Source organism: Carassius gibelio, chromosome B25 (genome assembly GCF_023724105.1).
Source record: "Carassius gibelio isolate Cgi1373 ecotype wild population from Czech Republic chromosome B25, carGib1.2-hapl.c, whole genome shotgun sequence".
NCBI lineage: Eukaryota > Metazoa > Chordata > Actinopteri > Cypriniformes > Cyprinidae > Carassius > Carassius gibelio.
Window position 1 is genome coordinate 23,087,301 of NC_068420.1, and position 24,029 is coordinate 23,111,329.

A 24,029-nucleotide genomic window follows, 5' to 3' on the forward strand; every position below is an offset into this window, starting at 1 on the left:
GTAAAATTGTTCTTTTTGGGTCAAAGGGCCACAGGCAGTTTGTGAGACGACCCCCAAACTCTGAATTCAAGCCACAGTACACAGTGAAGACAGTGAAGCATGGAGGTGCAAGCATCATGATAATTAATGTTATGGAGTGGCCAGCCCAATCTCCAGACCTTAATCCAATTGAGAACTTGTGGGGTGATATCAAAAATGCTGTTTCTGAAGCAAAACCAAGAAATGTGAATGAATTGTGGAATGTTGTTAAAGAATCATGGAGTGGAATAACAGCTGAGAGGTGCCACAAGTTGGTTGACTCCATGCCACACAGATGTCAAGCAGTTTTAAAAAACTGTGGTCATACAACTAAATATTAGTTTAGTGATTCACAGGATTGCTAAATCCCAGAAAAAAAAAATGTTTGTACAAAATAGTTTTGAGTTTGTACAGTCAAAGGTAGACACTGCTATTTTTTTGAACACACCCCTTTCAACTAATTGCCCAATTGCACAGCCTTAAGAGCGTGCATATCATGAATGCTGGGTCTTGTTTGTTTTCTGAGAATCTACTGAACCTACTGGTAACTTGTTTGCCACGTAGCAATAAAAAATATACTAAAAACCTTGATTATTCTGGTTAGTCACATTGTACTGCTAATATTTTGAACAATACTGTATATATATATATTTTTTTACAAAGATAAACAATAGATAAACAAAAGATGAACTATTAAACAAAGATACACATTATATAGGCCTACACAGTGCTTTGTAAGGTCTACTAACATTACTGTTCAGGTATGGTCTTAAAATAAATCTAATAAAGTAATCAAATGTAAAATAACACTGCATAGTTTATCATAGGTGGATTAATGTTTATTAAAGCTGAAGTTATTTATTCAAGACCTGTGAGTGATTTTCTCTTTGCCATTTGTTGTTTGATTTGCAGTTATTTTGTCATGTTTATTAGACTGCGGCCCCTTTAAGACCGAGTGCTGATCTGAAACTGATGCTGCACCATATTTTCTCCCAAACATTTCCATAACTACGTCCATTTAAGACATAAAAGGTGTTTGAGTTGATCTCCAAGCCGGTCATTTTGACATATTTTTTGTGTACATTTGATTTAGACGCACACATGAAACCCAAAGTTGCTTGTCTCGTTGCGGTCTGTTTAGGAGCGCGTGCCGCCTTGTGAATTACATCTCTTGCACAGATCTGTGTGCTTTTTATAGCTCTTTTTATTATTAAACCATCCCGCAATTTAGCAACTGCATTTTACAACACTCACCGAACGTGCTGATTCTGTCGTTAAGTTTGAGTTTTAGGGATTAATGAAATAGGCTACTGCTGTGAAGGGAAGGAAGTTGCGCTAGACAGAATGTGGCTTATAGTTTTTAATGGTTTTACCTCAATATATAATTTTTAGAATCTTTGGAAGCTGAAATCTAAAATAAAATCAGACTAATATCACAGATCTAAAGTGTAACCACACGTCGCTCATTACAGTGCTGTCGTGTTGTGCGCGCAGCGCGCTGTGGCTTGTCTCTCTCTCTCGGGCCGCAATACCAAAAATGCATTACAGACAAATGATTTAATATTATTATACATAGAAATGGCTGGCGAGATAAAAAATAAATACAAAATAAAATAAGGTCTTTATAGCAATAATAAATAGTATGTGTATTTTTTTAATTTCTCCAGTACCGACAGCAGAACCGTTAACGTCCGAGCTTATTGATACAGCGGTCTTTCAAAATTCAGCCCCGGGGCCCGTTTAATACCGGGTTTCGGTACCCATCCCTAGACACACTTGACTCCATTACGCAGAGACACAATTGACTCTAATACACAGAGACACACCTGACTCCATTACGCAGGAACACACTTGACTCCATTACGCAGGGACACCCCTGACTCCATTACACAGGGACACCCCTGACTCCATTACGCAGGGACACACCTGACTCCATTACGCAGGTACACACCTGACTCCATTACGCAGGGACACACCTGACTCCATTACACAGGTACACACCTGACTCCATTACACAGGGACACCCCTGACTCCATTACGCAGGGACACACCTGACTCCATTACGCAGGTACACACCTGACTCCATTACGCAGGTACACACCTGACTCCATTACGCAGGGACACACCTGACTCCATTACGCAGGTACACACCTGACTCCATTACGCAGGTACACACCTGACTCCATTACACAGGTACACACCTGACTCCATTACACAGGGACACCCCTGACTCCATTACGCAGGGACACACCTGACTCCATTACGCAGGGACACACCTGACTCCATTACGCAGGGACACACCTGACTCCATTACGCAGGGACACACCTGACTCCATTACGCAGGGACACACCTGACTCCATTACGCAGGGACACACCTGACTCCATTACGCAGGGACACATCTGACTCCATTACGCAGGGACACCCCTGACTCCATTACGCAGGAACACACCTGACTCCATTACGCAGGGACACACCTGACTCCATTACGCAGGAACACATCTGACTCCATTACGCAGGGACACACTTGACTCCATTACGCAGGGACACTCCACACACCTGACTCCATTACGCAAGGACACACTTGACTCCATTACGCAGGGACACACCTGACTCCATTACGCAGGAACGCAGGGACACACCTGACTCCATTACGCAGGAACACACCTGACTCCATTACGCAGGGACACCCCTGACTCCATTACGCAGGGACACCCCTGACTCCATTACGCAGGGACACACCTGACTCCATTACGCAGGGACACCCCTGACTCCATTACGTAGAGACACACCTGACTCCATTACGCAGGAACGCAGGGACACACCTGACTCCATTACGCAGGGACACCCCTGACTCCATTACGCAGGAACACACCTGACTCCATTACGCAGGGACACACCTGACTCCATTACGCAGGGACACACCTGACTCCATTACGCAGGGACACCACTGACTCCATTACACAGGGACACCACTGACTCCATTACGCAGGGACACCCCTGACACCATTACGCAGGGACACACCTGACTCCATTATGCAGGGACACCCCTGACACCATTACGCAGGGACACACCTGACTCCATTACGCAGGGACACACCTGACTCCATTACGCAGGGACACCCCTGACTCCATTACGCAGGGACACCACTGACTCCATTACGCAGGGACACCACTGACTCCATTACGCAGGGACACCACTGACTCCATTACGCAGGGACACCCCTGACACCATTACGCAGGGACACACCTGACTCCATTACGCAGGGACACCCCTGACACCATTACGCAGGGACACACCTGACTCCATTACGCAGGGACACACCTGACTCCATTACGCAGGGACACCCCTGACTCCATTACGCAGGGACACCCCTGACTCCATTACGCAGGGACACCACTGACTCCATTACGCAGGGACACCACTGACTCCATTACGCAGGGACACCCCTGACACCATTACGCAGGGACACACCTGACTCCATTACGCAGGGACACACCTGACTCCATTACGCAGGGACACACCTGACTCCATTACGCAGGGAACTTCCACACACCTGACTCCATTACGCAAGGACACACTTGGCTCCATTACGCAGGCATACACTTGACTCCATTACGCAGAGACACACCTGACTCCATTACGCAGGAACACATCTGACTCCATTACGCAGGGACACACCTGACTCAATTACGCAGGCATTAGTGATGGGAAGTTCGGTTCTTTTCCGCGAACCAGTTCTTTCGTACAGTTCGTTTCAATGAACCTGTTCAAAAAAACGGTTCACCAGTTCTTTTACGTCATCACGTAATGACGTCAATAATATCGTCCCGGCGGATAGAAATACATTAAAATAAAGGCATTTGCAATCATAATTTAAGTAATATTAGGCTAATCATCTTCATAATAATCTTGGATAAGTTTCTTATATTTATGTTTTGCAAATGAACCCTGTAGTAGCCTACAGGCGATACAAACGTGGATGTTTTACATTACACAGGAACACATCTGACTCCATTATGCAGGAACACACCTGACTCCATTACGCAGGGACACACCTGACTCCATTATGCAGGAACACACCTGACTCCATTACGCAGGAACACATCTGACTCCATTACGCAGGAACACATCTGACTCCATTACGCAGGGACACACTTGACTCCATTACGCAGGGACACCCCTGACTCCATTACGCAGGGATAGGGCTGGGTACCGAACTTCGATGCCTTTATGGTATCGAACGAAAAACTTCGATACTATGAATATCGAAAAATTATTTATCTTTCGGTGCCAAATTTCGGTTCCAAAAGCCAAGCGGCCGTTTTTCTTTTCTTTTTTTTTTTTTTTGCCAAGCGGCTGTGTCTGTGTGAGCTTGTAGCATACGTGCATGTAAGGACCCAAATTCGCCGTGATTGGCTGTCCACCACCACGTGACGGGACGGGGAGGATCTCTGAAAAAACTCGCAGTCACACAACACAACTGTAGTTGTTTTTTCTCAAAACGTTTCCGGCTACACTTTATTAAAGTCATGCCGAGTCAGCAATGTGCAACATATGCAATAATAGTATTGCAACCAAATCCGGTGTTAATGATGCATTTGTTTGGATGAGTGTTTTGCCCTCCCTCCCTGTTTAGTTTGGTCTACTCTATTGCGTATCTTGAAACGCCCCCTTTCACGTCGTCTAAAAAACAGAGAGAGAGAGACAGATTTATCCGGTACAGCAAATTTCGATACTCAAAAGATGAATTCATTCTCTCTACGCGCATTGTCTGAAATGCTGCTCACAGCGCGTGCTTTGAATGAGTGAGCGCAAGCTCTGAACGCACGTGAATTGTTTAAAACGCTTGAATCAGCAATATTTAGAAACAAATGCAAACGATCGGCTATGATCCGTTTCACCCCTTCAAGCGAGTGAACAACACGAAGCAAGTGAAGTTAAGGAATTTTACATCACTTCACGATAGCCCATCGGACTGGAAAACACAATAGTCCCAGGAGGTGGGGCTAAGGATTTTGCGAGCCCTGCACCTCAGATCTATTTGTGAAACACTGGTTTCGTTAAACAAAATAAATTATTATTTTGAAACATTGACTCAAAAGAACCATGGGTTCACTAATCTGATCATGAACTTGTATTACCGAGTCAAAGATGAGCTATTATTGAACATCTCGAATGAATAAAGACTTCAAGTTCATCTGTAAAGCACATAAAGCTATTGTTTGAGTCTATTTCATGCATGATTTGCATGGATCTGCTAACTGAATGCAAAGAGTGAGTTCTAGAAGAATGTTTGTGTCTTGATGAGTATCGCTCACTTGGAGTCGCTAAATGAACAGCTGTTGTTCTTTTTTTTCAATGGAGGATCAGTTGTCCTATTGGTTAAAATCCCCAAACTGTTTACTTAAATATAAAATTAATAAATTACATAAAAACAGGGCCGTTTGCGTTATGATGTGGTGGGCTGCTGTGGGCCAGAAAGCCTGGGCAACTTTTTGGTCCCAGTCCGCCGCTGAATAGCACACCCCTATCCAAAAAGCACAACCAGTTGTATTAATAATGTTATCCTGAGTGTGAAGTGTTACCAGAATTTGTTTTATTTAAGGTGAAAAATAAAAGTTTTGTGTTTAATGTATTTGTGCTGATGTTGAAATGGATTTCAAAACATATGGTATCGAAAAAAGTATCGTTAGGAACCGGTATCGAAACTGAGGTATCGAAATTGGCACCGGATCGAAAGATTTTGAACAATACCCAGCCCTACGCAGGGACACCCCTGACTCCATTACGCAGGGACACACCTGACTCCATTACGCAGAGACACAATTGACTCCATTACGCAGGAACACATCTGACTCCATTACGCAGGGACACACCTGACTCCATTACGGAGGGACACACCTGACTCCATTACGCAGGGACACACCTGACTACATTACGCAGGGACACACCTGACTCCATTACGCAGGGACACACCTGACTCCATTACGCAGAGACACACTTCACTCCATTACGCAGGGACACACCTGACTCCATTACGCAGGGACACACCTGACTCCATTACGCAGGGACACACCTGACTCCATTACGCAGGGACACACCTGACTCCATTACGCAGGGACACATCTGACTCAATTACGCAGGGACACACCTGACTCCATTACGCAGGGACACACCTGACTCCATTACGCAGGGACACATCTGACTCCATTACGCAGGGACACACCTGACTCCATTACGCAGGGACACACCCGACTCCATTACGCAGGGACACACCTGACTCCATTACGCAGGCATACACTTGACTCCATTACGCAGGGACACACTTGACTCCATTATGCAGACACACAGGTGGCAGTGACTCTCCCCCGTTTGGGAAAGATGCCATCCCAACACGTCCCAAAAACAACTTACCTAACCTCAACTTAAAGGTTCTCAACGTGATCCTGGGTGACGTCACTTCTTGTTGACATTAAAAACTTTTGTCAAACAAAATGGAGGCTAGCTAGACCCTCCCTCCTCCTCATCCGCGCACTAACCCCCCAAACCCCACCCCCAAATCTTTCTTGTTGGTTATTAGCTGGAACACTGTTTGTTATATTTCATGGTGCGGCAGTGCGGGTAAGACCAGTTTGTTTTTGTTGCCGTTTGTGGAGCCTGGGGTGTCTCCAGAGACAGCGTTTTTTACAGTGTGTTCAGGGCACAGGCAGCTAGTGGATAGTGAGGAGATGTTTGCTGTATGTGACAAAAAATGTTTTGGCCTAAAAAGCACGTGAGATCACTTAGAGCACCTTTTTAAGATAAAAAATAATGAAAAAGTAAATAATAGTCACCCTCTTTCCTTCCGTAGCTCCTCTTTCCCCATATCCGATACACGCTCCAGATCAACGTCATGGCCCGGAGTCAGCTGATATCCGAGGATGGGGCCATTACAAAGGTATGCATATGTCATGGTTAAAGAGGCACTAAAGGTCTTCAATTGTAATCCAATACACTTTTTGTTGTATTCCGTTCACTACCCTATGAACCTGCAAACGTATCTTGTAAGATTGTAAAAAAAAAAACATAATGGCTCTTAAATGTTATGTGTGATGACCTGACTTCTTGAACAATCTACTATTTTACTAAAAAAAAAAAAAATCTTATTTAAATTTGAGGGAAATTATTATGGGATTTGTGGTGACAGAACTTAGTTTATACAGTAGCCATTAACCTAACTTTATGTCACGTCTTCTCTCCGTTAATGATACTACTCTTAGTATGCAGGAGTAGGTGGAGAGTCATTGGTAAAGTTGATGAAGCGTGCTACTGCCGCCCTGACCTACAGCGCCCTCTGTCTTCCCAATAACATATCTGAGAGAGGCCTGGAGACTGTGCCCCACTACTACTACAGAGATGATGGGATAAAACTGTGGGATATCATCAACAAGTAAGACTACCAGTGGAGTTTAGTCCAGTGTTTTATTGATAGGCATTATGCGTTCTAGTGTATGTGGTACATAATACGCCTAGTTTTTAGGGCTGACTAATACATCCTGGTGGAATTTCTGATTCAAATTTCAACAAATAGGGGAGAGTGGTCATGTGACTACATATTTTTGAAAAGCAATCAATTTTACTCATCCTCCAAATAAGAGAGATACATGGCATGAGAGTTAAAGGGATAGTTCACCCAAATTTGATAATTCTGTCAGTAATTACTCACCCTCATGTTGTTCCAACCCCGTAAGAGCTTCGTTAATCTTCGGAACACAATTTAGGATATTTTTTATGAAATCTGAGAGCTGTCTCACTCCTCCATAGGCTTTCAGAGGGAATGAATCTTGCTGGGTCAGAAAAGTTATCAAAGAGATCGTTAATATAGTCCAAGTGACTACAGTGGCTCCATCTTAAGTTTATCAAGCGACGAGAATACTTTTCGTGCGCAAAAACAAACAAAAATAACGACTTAATTCCACTATTCGTTTCCTTCTCTCTGAGCCTTGAGTGAGTTTACGTAGTATAATAGTGTAGTGCGTCTGTGTTGCACGTCACCACGTAGGCTCACTATTGGCTAAAGCTGGTCATGTGTGTGATGCGTGTGACGTACAACACAGACGCGCTGCGTCAGGACACTGACTTCCGGCCCAACACTTCGAGCAAACCGCCATTATGATTTCTAGCTGCGATTTTGTAGTCCAAGTTCGAGGATGCAAAAGTTACGAGAGAGTAAGTCCAAATGTTGGGTTGTTGGATGTAGTAACCCACACGCTTCATTACACCGTCTCCAAGCACCAGAACCTCTTCAAAGTGCCTGGTTGAGTTTTATTTTTCACGGAAACCCACATCTGTGAACTGCCGAGCTTGTAACAGGACGCATGAGAGAGAGACACTGTCGCACGCGTGCGTCAGGCGAAAGTGTAAACAAGAATTCACCATCTCCAAACTAGGCACTGTCGTGCTCTCTCCCCCTCACACATATTAATCAAAATAAATCGACACGGTGGTAAAAGGTCGGAAGACCAGTTTCTTGAGGATCATATCTCTGCTATCAAACTACAAAAATGGCCGAACGGGGTGGAGTTGAACCTCTGCAACCTGGAGAGAGGGCGGGGTATCAAGTGTCTCTATTGGATTTAAAGAGAACGCACCAAAACGAGTTGATCTCAGACGCACATCAGAAAGGGGGTAGAAAAGGAGACCTGTGGAGCTATAATAATGATGAATTCAGACCCAAGCATTGCAGTTCCGCTTTATATAGACCCCAAATGTATGATTTATATGTAAAAAGGAACGATTTAAAAGCATGATATGTACCCTTTAAGAAATAAATGCAAAGCAAATCTACAAAAAAGGTAAAGCTGTAAATATGTAAACCCGGAAAACATCTGACTGTGAGGTTGCTTACAGGTTTGTTGCAGCTTTCTTGTCACACTACTATCAACATGATGCAGACGTGAAGAAGGACACAGAGCTGCAGTGTTGGATCAGTGAGATATTCACCAATGGCTTCCTGGGAAGAGATTCCTCAGGTCTGTTATCAGGGCTGTTGCATTTGAATATGCTGCAAGTGTGATTTCTGGTGGAATAAAAATGTGTCTAGACTAATAAGGAATTGTTGCCATATTAGGACATTTAATCCAACAAAGGTTTCTTTTCTTTTTTGAGTGCGTGTTCAGATCAGTATTTGCACAGCATAAGATTTAGTGCTGTGAAACTTTAAACTTTAGAAACTTTAAACTCTCTCTTTTCCAGCACTTTAGACACAGTTGCTCCTTTGCACTTAAAGAAGATTAAAGAAAATAGTCCAACGCTGTGGTACAATGAGCACACTCAGGCCCTTAAGAGAGCAGCCAGAAAAATGGAGCGCGACTAGAAGAAAACAAAACTAGAGGTATTTCGCATTGCATGGAAAGAGAGCACAATTTCATACAGAGAGGCATTCAAAGCTAGTTCTGCTTATTTTTCAACCCTTTTCGAAGAAAATAAACAAAACCCTAGGTATTTATTTGAAACGGTGTCAAAACTAACAAAAAATAAAACTCCTAACCCAGACGTTACCATGCTGCACAGCAGTAATGACTTTATGAACTTCTTTACTTACAAGATTGATAATATCAGGGAGAAAATTATAACTATGCAACCGTCTACTACAGTATTGCATCAGGCAGTCCATTGTAGTCTCCGTGACTAAAAATTCGATTCATTCATTGCTATAGGAGAGGAAGACTTATCTAAATTCGTTAAATCATCTGAACCGACAACATGTAAGTTAGACCATATACCAACTAAGCTAATGAAAGAAATGCTTCCTAAGGTCGTAGATCCTCTTCTTAATATCATTAATTCATCTTTGTCATTAGGATACGTACCAAAAGCTTTTAAGCTGGCTATGATTAAACAGCTTGTTAAAAAACCACAACTTGATCCTACAGAATTAGTCAATTACAGGCCGATCTCCAATCTACCTTTTCTGTCAAAGATACTAAAAAAGGCAGTATCTTCACAATTATGTTGTCACGTTTAGTGTTTTGTTCAAGTTATGTTTGCCCACGTGTTTCTTTGATTTCATCCCGGTCACCTGTCTTGTTCATTACTGTCATTATTAGTTCATTTGTCCCAGCTGTGTCTCGTTACCCTGAACTGTTCTCTGTGTGTATTTAAGCCCTGTGTGTTTCCTTGTTCTTTGTCAGTTCTAAACGTCGTTGTATGTAGAGTGTGTTGCTGCCTGTCCTGTTCTCAGTTTAATTCCCATTAAACCTGAGTATGGTATGTTCAGCGTTGTCTCCGCCTGCCTCCCTGCAACCACTTCCTGACATATGTTCCTTTTTAGAAAGAAATGATATCTGCGAGGATTTTCAGTCAGGATTTAGACCGTACCATAGTACCGAGACAGCTCTCATTAGAGTCACAAATGATTTGCTCTTATCATCCGATCGTGGTTAGATCTCTCTATTAGTGTTACTCAATCTCAGTGCTGCATTTGACACTATTGACCACAACATCCTTTTAAATAGACTTGAAAATTATGTTGGCAATAGTGGAATTGCACTAGCATGGTTTAAATCAGTGGTTCCCAACCTTTTTCAACTCGCGGCCCACACAACCAAACACATATGTTTGCGCGGCCCACTTCAAAAAAATTAACTGACCCCGCTATTGTTGGGTTAATAACTTAGTACTCAGAAGCTAGATTTTAAACTATATTTATTGAATAAACTAGGGCTGTGCGATATGGACAAAAAAAAATAAAAAATCTATCGCAATTTTTTTGATCAATTTTGCAATTGTGCTTTTACAGTCATAAATGCATTCAGGATTAACTTGAAACATATTTCCAAAAGAAAACCAATTAGAGCTTTATCAAAAAGTTGTAACATCTCTAGAACAGACATAAGTCAAAATTATCACTATAGTGAAGATGTAAAAAAATGTATAGACTTGTGGCAAAAAAAATAAAATAAAAAAAAATCCTGTATACAGGGACTTTTTTTTCTTTTTTGCCATGGATTGTTCATAGAGCTCATTAATTGTAGTGGTGCCTCAGGTGTTTGCAGTGTGTATACAGTATGTGTATGCGGTCAGCAGTGAGAGCGCATAAATATAACGCGAAAGCACATTAAAATAATGCACGAGTGCGAATCTCTCTGTTCGCAGCAGATTTCCTTTGCTCTGTCACAAAACCGGTCGTGCTTGCTCAGATACACGCTGCTTTGCGAGGAGAGAATGTGCACACTTAAAACGTGTCTCCTCTCACTTAAACTGCATCCTGTTCACTAACAAATTCACTCTATGCTCATGTGTTAGACATTAATTTTTGCACGTTTTTATTTCTAGCCTTTTACCGCAGTGAGAACGCTCTGATCCGTCAACATTGGCTCAGAAAAAAGGCGCATCACAGACAGTGTGTGAACCTGGAGTTAGGCATATGCGCACGCTCAAATCGTGATTTTAGAACGTTTTCTTTTAATCGCACAGCCCTAGAATGGACTGGAAATGAACAGAAAATAATTGGCGGCCCACCTGCAATACCACCACAGGTTGAAAACCACTGGTTTAAATCATCAACTGGGGATGTTGTCGGACGGTGGAAGGAATACTTCGAGGATCTCCTTAATCCTGCCGTCACGTCTTCCATCGGGGAAGCAGAGGCTGAGGGCTCAGAGGTGGCCTCCTCCATCACCCGCGCTGAAGTCTCCGAGTTAGTCAAGAAATTCCTCGGTGGCAAGGCACCGGGGGTGGATGAGATCCGCCCTGAGTACCTCATGTCTCTGGATGTTGTGGGGCTGTCTTGGCTGACACGTCTCTGCAGCATTGCGTGGCGGTCGGGGACAGTACCTCTGGGATGGCAGACCGGGGTGGTGGTCCCTCTTTTTAAGAAGGGGGACCGGAGGGTGTGCTCCATCTACAGGGGGATCAGCCTCCCTGGGAAAGTCTATGCCAGGGTACTGGAAAGGAGAATACGGCCGATAGTCGAACCTCGGATTCAGGAGGAACAGTGCAGTTTTTGCCCCGGTCGTGGAACACTGGACCAGCTCTATACCCTCTCCAGGGTGCTGGAGGGTTCATGGGAGTTTGCCCAACCAATCCACATGTGCTTTGTGGATTTGCAGAAGGCATTCGACTGTGTCCCTCGGGGCATCCTGTGGAGGGTGCTCCAGGAGTATGGGGTCCGGGGTCCTTTGCTAAGAGCCGTCCGGTCCCTGTACGACCGGAGCAGGAGCTTGGTTTGCATTGCCGTCAGTAAGTCAGACTTGTTCCCGGTGCATGTTGGACTCCGGCAGGGATGCCCTTTGTCGCCGGTACGGTTCATAATTTTTATGGACAGAATTTCTAGGCGCAGCCAGGGGCCGGAGGGTGTCAGGTTTGCGGAACACACAATTTCGTTGCTGCTCTTTGCGGATGATGTTGTCATGTTGGAAGCGGCTGGTATGAGAATCAGCACCTCCAAATCCGAGGCCATGGTCCTCAGTCGGAAAAGGGTGGCTTGCCCACTTCAGGTTGGTGGAGAGTTCCTGCCTCAAGTGGAGGAGTTCAAGTATCTTGGGGTCTTGTTCACAAGTGAGGGAAGGATGGAACGGGAGACTGACAGACGGATCAGTGCAGCTTCTGCAGTAATGCGGTCGATGTACCGGTGTGTCATGGTGAAGAAGGAGCTAAGCCGCAAGGCAAGGCTCTCGATTTACCGGTCAATCTACGTTCCTACTCTCACCTATGGTCATGAGCTTTGGGTCATGACCGAAAGGACAAGATCCCGGATACAGGTGGCCGAAATGAGCTTTCTTCGCAGGGTGGCAGGGCGATCCCTTAGAGATAGGGTGAGAAGCTCGGTCACTCGGGAGGAGCGCAGAGTAGATCCGCTGCTCCTCCACATCCAGAGGGGTCAGCTGAGGTGGCTCGGGCATCTGTTCCGGATGTCTCCTGGATGCCTTCCCGGGAAGGTGTTCTGGGCGCGTCCCACCGGAAGGAGACCCCGGGGAAGACCTAGGACACGCTGGAGGGACTATGTCTCCTGGCTGGCCTGGGAACGCCTCGGTGTCCCCCCGGAAGAGCTGGAGGAAGTGTCTAGGGAGAGGGAAGTCTGGGCATCTTTGCTTAGACTGCTGCCCCCGCGACCCGGCCCTGGAGAAGCAGAAGAAGATGGATGGATGTATGGATGGTTTAAATCATACTTATCTGACCGTTATCAGTTTGTAGCAGTAAATGACGACATGTCTTACTGATCAAAAGTTCAGTATGGTGTACCACAAGGCTCAGTACTAGGACCGTTGCTGTTCACTCTGTACATGCTACCCTTAGGAGATATCATCAGGAAGCATGACGTTAATTTTCACTGTTATGCTGATGATACTCAGCTCTACATTTCTTGACGCCTTGATGAAACTTACCAATTCACAAAATTAACGGAATGCATAGCAGATATAGAAAACTGGATGACTAGGAATTTCCTACTACTTAATTCTGAAAAAACAGAGATTCTAATTATTGGACAAAAACCTTCCTCCCTAGAATACTGTCTAATACTCGATGGCTGCTCTGTCACGTCCTCGTCGCTCGTTAGGAACCTGGGTGTGCTCTTTGATACCAATCTTTCATTTGAAAGTCACGTGTCTAGTATCTGTAAAACCGCATTTTTCCATCTAAAAAAATATATCTAAATTACGTCATATGCTCTAAATGAATAATGCAGAGCAATTAGTTCATACATTCATGACATCAAGGCTAGATTATTGTAATGCTCTACTGGGTGGTTGCTCGACGCACTTAATAAACAAACAACAGCTGGTCCAAAATGCAGCAGCTAGAGTTCTTACCAGAACCAGGAAGTATGACCATATTAGCCCAGTTCTGTCAACACTGCATTGGCTCCCTATTAAACATCGTATACATTTTTAAATATTGCTAATTACTTAAAAAGCACTAAATGGTTTATCTCCCCAGTACTTAACGTGCTATAGTTCTTCACGTTTATTGCGATCTCAAAATTCCGGACAGTTGATAATACCTAGAATATCAAAATCGACTGCGGGCGGTAGATTCTTTTCCTATTTAGCAGAATTCTGGAACAGTTTTCCTAACATTCTCCGGGAAGGGGAGACACTCTGTCAGTTCAAATCTAGACTAAAAACACATCTCTTTGGCCTAGCATACACGTAACACATTATAGACTTATTTAATTCAATGTTAGGCTGCAAAGTTTAGACCAGCCGGGACCGGGAACACTTGCCGTAAATCCTGATGTACTTGGTACATCATAAGAAGGATGGCGTCTACGCTAATTTTAGTCTTTTTGTATATTCCAAGGTTTACCGCAGTCCACCGGATCCAGCCCGTATCCAGATCTGATAAAGGACCAGTGCCAGGACACGACAACACCACTGTCCTGAAGTGTCCACTAGTCTCTCCCCTGTGAAGGCCTCCTTTCACTTCCCTTTACCTCTATACAAATACAATATTGTCGGGAAAATTCTGGTTACGCAGAAAAAAATCTGTATTATAAATGTTTAAGGCCTAACAAGTAGTTTGTTGAGGGTTGATTTGTGAAGAAGGTCTACACGCCTGCACACATATATATTCAAACGCCCATACCTATCGACCGAACACGTAATGTGCATGTACGCCTGTCTGCATTTTCGCAACTTCACTGTTACGGTAATTTCTATTATCACTGTAAAGCTGCTTTGAAACAATCCATACTGTTAAAAGCGCTTTATAAATGAAGGTGACTTGACTAAGATAGACATATTTGCTTTGAGGCACAACCTCTTTTGTAAAACTTTTTTATGGAAAATAATTGAACCAGATCAATAGTCAAAATGAGTTTGGTTTATGACTCGACTTTCCATTTCAGATTGTGTGTGTGTGTGTGTGTGTGCGTGCTTGCTTGTATAAACATCCTGATCCTAACCCTAACCCTAAACTGAGTTCCTCACAGAAACAACCTTTCATTCTTCTTCCCAGGAACACCATCATCTTTTCAGACTGTGAAAGAACTTATCAAGTTTGTCACCATGGTGATCTTCACTGCATCAGCCCAACATGCCGCTGTAAACAATGGACAGGTCAGTTAGAACAAGTAAATTAAATTCCAATCCCACAGAGCCATTAAAGCTGCAGTCCGTGGTTCTAATCTCACACACATTTCTCAAATCCAGCGAATTGCTCCACACATTTATTTAGCTGTACGTTCGTGGGTATAGTTCTGTTCCAACGTTTTGAGACCTGTGTGTTGAGCACACACTGGGATTTTGACCAAAATTTGGCCGTCTGAGACAAATTTAGCAAATCCTAAAAGATTCATCTGATCTTTGGCTAAATTCTAAAGTCTTTGTTCATTAGTTTGACATGTTCACCGATAGCCCATTTTCATTTATATAAGTTATATAATACATCTACGATGCTAGCATACACCTATTTCTAATGGATGAAGCATTGGCCTGGAAGATAGGTCATCAGGTGGTCCTCAACCTTCACTGGGTGTTTCGACCCTTAACCACTACACCCTCCAGTTGGTGGGTCAGCAGTGACTGGCCAGGTCACTGCCCCTCTTCTCCAGGCTTCCAGCTTGTTTCCTCTCTCTTGTGCCAGAGCCAACAGGAGGTACTCTCTGATGCTTCTCCCAAACTACGAATGGCTGCTTTCCTCAAGTGGCCTCTCAATCCAACCCTACTGCGCATAGGGCACCAAGTGCTTGGGGGGGCACCAAAAAATCTGGGTCGTGAAAAATCATCACAATAGGCTACTAGTATAAATAACAAATAAAATATGTCTAACAGTGAATGATTATGATGGCAGCATTACAGGTCAAAATCAAAATGAATCAGAATATTTGTCCAGTTCCAGCTGATTGGAGTCGGAGAGGAGAGGGGGAGAGACTAGTGGACACTTCAGGACAGCGGTGTCGTCGTGTTCAGGCGCTGGTCCTTTATCAGATCTGGATACGGCCTGGTTCAGGTGGACAGCGGTAAACCTCAGGATAAACAGAGAGACTGATATTAGTGTAGACGCCATCCTTATTATGATGTACCAAGTACATCAGGTTTTACGGGAAGTGTTCCCGGTCCCGGCTGATCTAAACTATGCAGCCTAACATTGAATTATAGAAGTCTATCATGTGTTATGTGTATGCTAGGTCAAAGAGATGTATTTTTTTTTTGTCTAGATTTGAACTGACAGAGTGTGTCTGCTTCCCGGACAATGTTAGGAAGACTGTTCCAAAGTTTTGGTGCTAAATAGGAAAAGGATCTGCTGCCCGCAGTCGATTTTGATATTCTAGGTATTATCAACTGGCCAGAATTTTGAGATCGCAGTGGACGCGAAGGAATATAGTGCGTTAAGAGCTCGTTCAAGTACTGGGGAGCTAAACCATTTAGTGCTTTGTAAGTAATCAGTAATATTTTAAAATGTATACGATGTTTAATAGGGAGCCAATGTAGTGTTGACAGAACTGGGCTAATATGGTCATACTTCCTGGTTCTGGTAAGAACTCGAGCTGCTGCATTTTGGACCAGCTGTAGTTTGTTTATTAAGCGTGACGAACAACCACCCAGTAAAGCATTACAATAATCTAACCTTGAGGTCATGAATGCGTGAACTAATTGTTCTGCATTTTTCATTGAGAGCATATGACGTAATTTAGATATATTTTTAAGATGGAAGAATGCGGTTTTACAGATACTTGACACGTGACTTTCAAAAGAAAGATTGGTATCAAAGAGCACACCCAGGTTCCTAACCGACGACGAGGACTTGACAGAACAGCCATCGAGTGTTAGACAGTATTCTAAGTTATTTTGTGAGGAAGTTTTTTGTCCAATTATTAGAATCTCAGTTTTTTCAGAATTAAGTAGTAGGAAGTTGCTAATCATCCAGTTTTTTATATCTGCTATGCATTCCGATAATTTTGTGAATTGGTAAGTTTCATCCGGGCGTAAAGAAATATAGAGCTGAGTATCATCAGCATAACAGTGAAAACTAATGCCATGCTTCCTAATTATATCTCCTAATGGTAGCATGTGCAGAGTGAACAGCAGCGGTCCTAGTACTGAGCCTTGTGGTACACCGTACTGAACTTTTGATCGATAACACATCTCTTTATTTACTGCTACAAACTGATAACGGTCAGATAGGTATGATTTAAACCATTCTAGTGCAATTCCACTAATGCCAACATATTTTTCAAGTCTATTTAAAAGGTTGTTGTGGTCAATAGTGTCAAATGCAGCACTAAGATCGAGAAACACTAATAGAGAGATACCACCACGATCGGATGATAAGAGCAAATCATTTGTGACTCTACAGCCTTTTCTAGTATCTTTGACAGAAAAGGTAGATTGGAGATCGGCCTGTAATTGACTAATTCTGTAGGATCAAGTTGTGGTTTTTTAACAAGCGGTTTAATCATAGCCAGCTTAAAAGCTTTTGGTACGTATCCTAATGACAAAGATGAATTAATGATATTAAGAAGAGGATCTATGACCTCAGGAAGCATCTCTTTCATTAGCTTAGTCGGTATAGGGTCTAACATATGCATGTTGTCGGTTTAGATGATTTAACGAATTTAGAAAATTCTTCCTCTCCTATAGCAATGACTGAATCAAAATGTTCATCATTTTCATCAGGAAGACTACAATGCACTGCCTGATGCAATACTGTATTAGACGGTTGCATATTTCTAATTTTCTCCCTGATATTATCAATCTTGTAAGTAAAGAAGTTCATAAAGTCATTACTGCTGTACAGCATGGTAACGTCTGGGCTAGGAGTTTTATTTTTCGTTAGTTTTGCCACTGTTTCAAATAAATACCTAGGGTTGTGTTTGTTTTCTTCTAATAGGGTTGAAAAATAAGCAGATCTAGCAGCTTTTAATGCCTCTCTGTATAAGATTGAGCTCTCTTTCCATGCAATACGAAATACCTCTAGTTTTGTTGTCTTCCAGTTGCGCTCCATGTTTCCGGCTGCTCTCTTAAGGGCCTGAGTGTGCTCATTGTACCACGGCGTTGGACTATTTTCTTTAATCTTCTTTAAACGCAAAGGAGCAACTGTGTCTAAAGTGCTGGAAAAGAGAGTGTTTAAAGTTTCTGTCGCAATATCGATGAAACTGTTCAGGAAGGGTATTAATAAAGCAATCTTTAGTGGCAGAAGTGATCGGTCTAACATATTTGTAATACGGAGTCGGCTTTGCAGCTTTAGCTAAACGAAGTTTACACGAGACTAGATAATGATCTGAGATGTCATCGCTCTGCTGCAGAATTTCAACGCCATCGACATTTGTTCCATGTGATAATATTAAATCTAAAGTATGATTACGACAATGAGTTGGTCCTGACACGTGTTGTCTAACACCAATAGAGTTAAGAATGTCCTTAAATGCCAATCCTAATGCATCTTTTTCGTTATCTACATGTATATTAAAATCACCAACAATTAGGGCTTTATCTGCAGCCAGTACTAACTCTGATAGAATATCAGCAAATTCTTTGATAAAGTCTGTATGCTGGATATTGTTATACTAAGCACCAGTACTTCAAAAGAATTATATTTGAAACTAGACTTCTTAGTAATTTTGAAAATATTACTATAAATAACAGCAACACCTCCGTCCTTGCTTTTTAGACGAGGTTCATGTTTATGGCCGAATTCTTTGGGGGTGGACTCATTTAAAGTAATGTAATCGTTTTGTTTTTAGCCAGGTTTCTGTCAAACACAGCACATCTAGGTTATGGTCTGTAATCATATCATTAAAAATAAGTGCTTTTGAAGTAAGAGATCGAATATTCAGCAACCCAAGCTTTATAATTTGTTCATTTGTATATCGTTTTTTTAATTGTTGAACATCGATTAAATTTTTCCCCTTAGATGGGTTCGGAAATGTTTTATATTTCATTATTCGGGGAACAGACACAGTCTCTATATGATGATATCTAGGTGAAAGAGTCTCTAGGTGATGAGATTTATCTGACCTTGGTGACGGGAGACAGCTAGCAGACGGTCGGTTAAGCCAGTCTGTCTGCTTCCTGACCTGAGCCCCATATCGTCATGGTTGTGCTCTAAGACTATTAGCCATATTACTAGAGAGAAGAGCGGCACCATCCCAGGAGGGATGAATACCATCTCTTTTCAACAGGTCAGGTCTGCCCCAAAAACTTTTCCAATTGTCTATGAATTCTATATTATTTTGCGGAAACCACTTAGACAACCAGCCATTTAGTGATGACAGTCTTTAACTATCTCATCACTCCTGCGAACAGGAAGGGGGCCAGAGCAAATTACAGTGCCTGACATCGTACTTGCGAGTTCACACACCTCTTTAACATTAATTTTGGTGATCTCCGACTGTCGAACATCATTAGTGCTGACATGAATAATAATTTTAGAGAATTTACATTTAGCATTAGCCAGCACTTTTAAATTTGCTTTGTTGTCAGGCGCTCTGGCTCCTGGCAAACATATGACTATGGTGGCTGGTGTCTCTATTTTCACGTTCCGTTTAATAGAATCGCCAATAACTAGGGCACATTCAGCAGGATTCTCAGTGGGTGTTTTACTTAGTGGGGAGAAACTGTTTAATGTTGTAATCGGAACAGAAGAGTGGTGTTTTGTCCCGCGACTATGCCGTCTCACCGTTACCCAAGCCTGCTGCACGGGCTCTACAACCGGGACCGAACCGTGTACTACAGTGTTTTCTATGCTAGTCGCATCCAAAGCAGTATCTAAGGCCCTTGCACTCTCACTATCCTCAATTCAAGTTTGGATGCGTGTTTCTAGTTCTGAGATCTTCTCCGTCAGCCTGACTATCTCCCTACATTTATCACATGTAAATCCTATGCAGACGGAGAGAGCTATACTATGCATGTTACATGAGGTGCAAGTGACAATAAGAGGATTAGACATGACTTACAGAGTTTGTTGAATGATTCTACTTACCACAGTTGTTTGATGGATTTGAAAAGACGCGGGCGCGCGAGGGAGATGTAAATAGAGCGCACGGACGGCACGCTAACAGGCTAGTGAAATAGCGTTTTGTGCTAGTAATGAATTAGATTGAAGCTAGCGATCACAGGTGGATATGTGATGTTGAGTAAGTTATATTAAGTAGTATAGACAATGGTGAATGATGATAAAACAAAGTTTCAAAACAGAAAGATATACGGAGATACAGAGAATTACAGACGCAAACCAACTCAGAGTTGCAGCAAGGCAGACACGAGCAATCGACCAGTGGTGTCAGTGATTTAGCCCTGCATGTTGAGTCTTTTATTTTAACGGTGGTCCGGGGGTTTCTCCCCCGTGAAATTTTGAAACTTGGGCTGTTAAAGATGCAGTTAGTTTGTTTGAGAAGGAAAGGAAGGCCAATCGTTGGGGTCCTCATCGTCATATTTGAATGACAAATAAAACTAATTTTCTCTCTAGGTAGGCTATTACGTTACAGATGTGTGCATAGGCTATTAGTGCAGAACGTTCCCTATTGTAATTTCTTTGCGTCAATACAATGTCTATCTGCCTCTTGGTAAGGTGAACTTTAGAAAAAACCCTGCAACTGTGATGTGATTTTGCCAAATTAGACCGCTTAGATAAGTTTTTTCATTGTTGTTCTATGCGGATAATGCATTTATCTCCTCTGGCTTCGTTAGTATTCTTCTGTTAGTATTACTGGATCAAGTGCTGCTGAAAAAGATACGTCTTCAGCAGTTTCTTGAAAATGGCTACCGACTCAGCAGCTCTTGTTGAGTTAGGCAGTTCATTCCACCAGTAGGGAACCGTCATGGTAAAGGTCAGAGGTCATTCCACCTGTAGGGAACGGTCATGGTAAAGGTCAGAGGTCATTCCTCCAGCAGGAACAGTCATGGTAAAGGTCCGAGAAAGAGTTTTTGTGCCTTTTTGAGATTGCACCACAAGACGCCGTTCGCTTGCAGATTGCAAGTTTCTGGATGGCACAAAAGTCTGAAGTAGTGAGTTCTGGTACGAGGGAGCGGAGCCAGTGGTTGTTCTGTACGCAAAAGTCAGTGATTTGAATTTGATGCGAGCGGGAATCAGCAACCAGTGCAAGTTTGTGAGGAGGGGAGTGACGTGTGCTCTCTTCGATTCGTTAAAGACCACTCTTGCTGCGGCATTCTGGATCAGTTGCAGATGTTTAACAGTGCAGGCTGGGAGACCAGCCAGGAGAGCATTACAATAGTCCAGTCTGGATAGAACAAGGGCCTGAACAAGGAGTTGTGTAGCATGCTCTGATAGGAATGGCCTGATCCTTCTGATGTTGTACAAGGAAAATCTGCATGACCGGGCAGTGCTAGCAATGTGGTCTGTGAAGTTCAATTGATCATCAATTAGCACTCCAAGGTTTCTGGCTGATCTTGATGGAGTTATGGATGACGAGCCTAGCTGAATGGTGAAGTTGTGATGAAGTGCTGCTCTGTCTTCGCAAGGTTTAGTTGAAGGTGGTGCTCCTTCATCCAGTCAGAGATGTCTGACAGGCAGGCTGAGATGCGAGCGGCTACTGTCAGATCATCAGGCAGGAATGAGAGGTAGAGTTGTGTGTCATCAGCGTAGCAGTGATAGGAAAAGCCATGTTTCTGAATCACAGATCCTAGTGAAGTCATATAGATGGAGAAGAGAAGTGGTCCAAGCACTGAGCCCTGAGGCACACCAGTAGCTAAATGTTGGGTCTTAGACACCTCACCCCTCCACGACACTCTGAAAGACAGGAAACAGATGATTCTTCTGCACAATCTGACTTTGCTGCAGCCTGGAATTGAACTACTGGTTTCGTCTGGTCAGAGGAGAACTGGCCCCCCAACTGAGCCTGGTTTCTCCCAAGGTTTTTTTCTCCATTCTGTAACCGATGGAGTTTCGGTTCCTTGCCGCTGTCGCCTCTGGCTTGCTTAGTTGGGGTCACTTCATCTACAGCGATATCGTTGACTTGATTGCAAATAAATGCACAGACACTATTTAAACTGAACAGAGATGACATAACTGAATTCAATGATGAACTGCTATCATTTTGCATTATTGAGACACTGTTTTCCAAATGAATGTTGTTCAGTGCTTTGACGCAATGTATTTTGTTTAAAGCACTATATAAATAAAGGTGATTGATTGATTGAAAGACCTACCTGAGAGGTAAGACTTGAACCACATGAGTGCGGTTCCCGAGATGCCCTTCATCTTTAGGATTGACAGGAGGATCTGGTGGTTAAGTGTGTCAAAGGCAGCAGACAGGTCCAGCAGGATGAGAACTGAGGATTTGGAAGCTGCTCTTGCCAGTCTCAGAGATTTAATTACTGAGATCAGAGCAGTCTCCGTTGAGTGTCCACTTTTGAAGCCAGACTGATTGTTGTCTAGGAGGTTGTTCTGCGTAAGAAAGGAGGAGATCTGGTTGAAAACAACTCGTTTAAGTGTTTTTGCGATGAAAGGAAGAAGGGATACCGGTCTGTAATTATCTAGATGTGCTGGGTTTAGAGTGGGTTTCAGTGGAGTTACTCGAGCCTGCTTGAATACGGTGGGAAATGTACCAGTGTGAAGAGAGGTGTTTAAGATGTGTGTGAGTGCTGGTATAACCGAGGGAGAAATAGCTTGAAGCAGGTTAGTGGGAATAGGATCAAGCGGACAGGTAGTAGGGCGATTGGAAAGGAGGAGTTTGGAGACTTCCTTCTCTGAAAGCATGGAGAAGGAAGGTAGAATGTGTGTGTTAGCTGGTAAAGTGTGTGTGTCAGTTTGTGGAGTGGTAAATTGTCTGCTGATGGTGGTTGTTTTATTTATGAAGAATGTGGCAAAATCGTCAGCTGTTAGGGTTGATGAGGGAGGAGGAGGATTAAGAAGAGAGGAGAACCTGTGGAGGGGTATGTGTTGTGTTCTGAGGCAGGTTGAGGTCTAGAGTGAGGAGGAAGTGATCTGAGGTGTGCAGTGGAGTGACTAGAGTATGGTCAGAGGAGCAGTAGCTTGTGTAGATTAGGTCCAGTTTGTTACCTGATTTGTGAGTAGCCGCAGTGGATACTCGTTTGAGGTCGAATGAAGCAAGCAGAGTGTGGAAGCCAGCAGCTTGAGGTTTTTCAATGTGGATGTTGAAGTCTCCAAGAACTATGAGAGGAGTACCATCCTCGGGGAAGGATGAGAGTAGCACATCAAGCTCCTCTAAGAAACTGCCAAGCTGACCTGGGGGACGATATATAACTACACAATGGATTTTAATAGGAATAGTGATGGAAATAGAATGTGATTCAAATGAGCTATTGTTACACATGGGTGGTAAGTGATTAAATTTCCAGTCATTTGAGATGATGAGACCAGTACCTCCACCCCTCCCAGTCAGGCGAGGAGTGTGTGAGAAAGTGAAGTTAGTGGAGAGCGCAGCCGGTGTGGCAGTGTCCTCTGGTCTGATCCAGGTCTCAGTGAGGGCCAAAAGTTTGAGACCTGAATGACTAGAAATAGATGTGATGAAATCAGCTTTGTTTACCGCAGATTGGCAATTCCAGAGACCAATAGGAAAAGAGAAAATAGCACTAGAAGACATCGGGAGGGTACGCAGGTTGCAAGGATTGTACCGTCCCCGATGTGTGACGTTAGATCTACGCATGTTAGTAATAGTATGGATTATAAAACACATGGTGAAAGAGGAAACAGAGACAAAACAAATAACAAGAAAAGAATACTCAAGTGCCTTGTAGGTGTCCTTGCTCGGTGGAATCGCACAGGTAGAGTCGTTGGTCTTTACCCTCTTCGGGCTTCACACGATGAGGGCTTCACACTACAGCTGCCACGACCGCTGCCGCGGTGCCCTAACCTATTTATACACGCCTAATGCCTCGTTTATTGAATACAGCAGGCCATGCCCTAATTAGCCACGTGAAACCCAAGTCTCGACACACACACAAACAACAAAGGGTCACGTGATCTTGCACTTTTACCAGAGTACAAACACAGTAATCAAAATAAGTTTCTTAGCAACAAAGACACGCGTTAAATCTACTCAGAAAAGTCAAAAACACTCACAGACTGGCGATCTCTCCCGCAGTTCAAATTGCTTCTTCTAA

At 43.3% G+C, this 24,029-nt stretch overlaps 1 protein-coding gene and 1 long non-coding RNA gene across 4 annotated transcripts in view; one reads left to right on the top strand and one right to left on the bottom strand.

Moving 5' to 3' along the window:
• Nucleotides 1–24,029, top strand: part of LOC128013818 (hydroperoxide isomerase ALOXE3) — a 50,162-nt gene that overhangs the window by 21,129 nt on the left and 5,004 nt on the right. The window contains exons 11-14 of the mRNA XM_052596991.1: nucleotides 6,872–6,958; nucleotides 7,281–7,450; nucleotides 8,911–9,032; nucleotides 14,962–15,062. Of these exons, the coding sequence (XP_052452951.1) occupies nucleotides 6,872–6,958; nucleotides 7,281–7,450; nucleotides 8,911–9,032; nucleotides 14,962–15,062 (480 nt within the window). The remainder of the gene's footprint in view (nucleotides 1–6,871; nucleotides 6,959–7,280; nucleotides 7,451–8,910; nucleotides 9,033–14,961; nucleotides 15,063–24,029) is intronic.
• Nucleotides 621–6,865, bottom strand: LOC128013820 (uncharacterized). 3 transcript variants are annotated; one of them, XR_008183415.1, is made up of 3 exons: nucleotides 6,298–6,865; nucleotides 3,518–6,197; nucleotides 621–3,317 (listed from the first exon to the last, which is right to left on the bottom strand). It is a non-coding gene; the product is annotated as an uncharacterized LOC128013820 (long non-coding RNA). The 3 variants fall into 3 exon arrangements; XR_008183417.1 differs by lacking the exon at nucleotides 6,298–6,865 and having other exon boundaries at nucleotides 621–3,042; nucleotides 3,268–3,317; nucleotides 3,518–6,255; XR_008183416.1 differs by lacking the exon at nucleotides 6,298–6,865 and having other exon boundaries at nucleotides 621–3,167; nucleotides 3,268–3,317; nucleotides 3,518–6,255.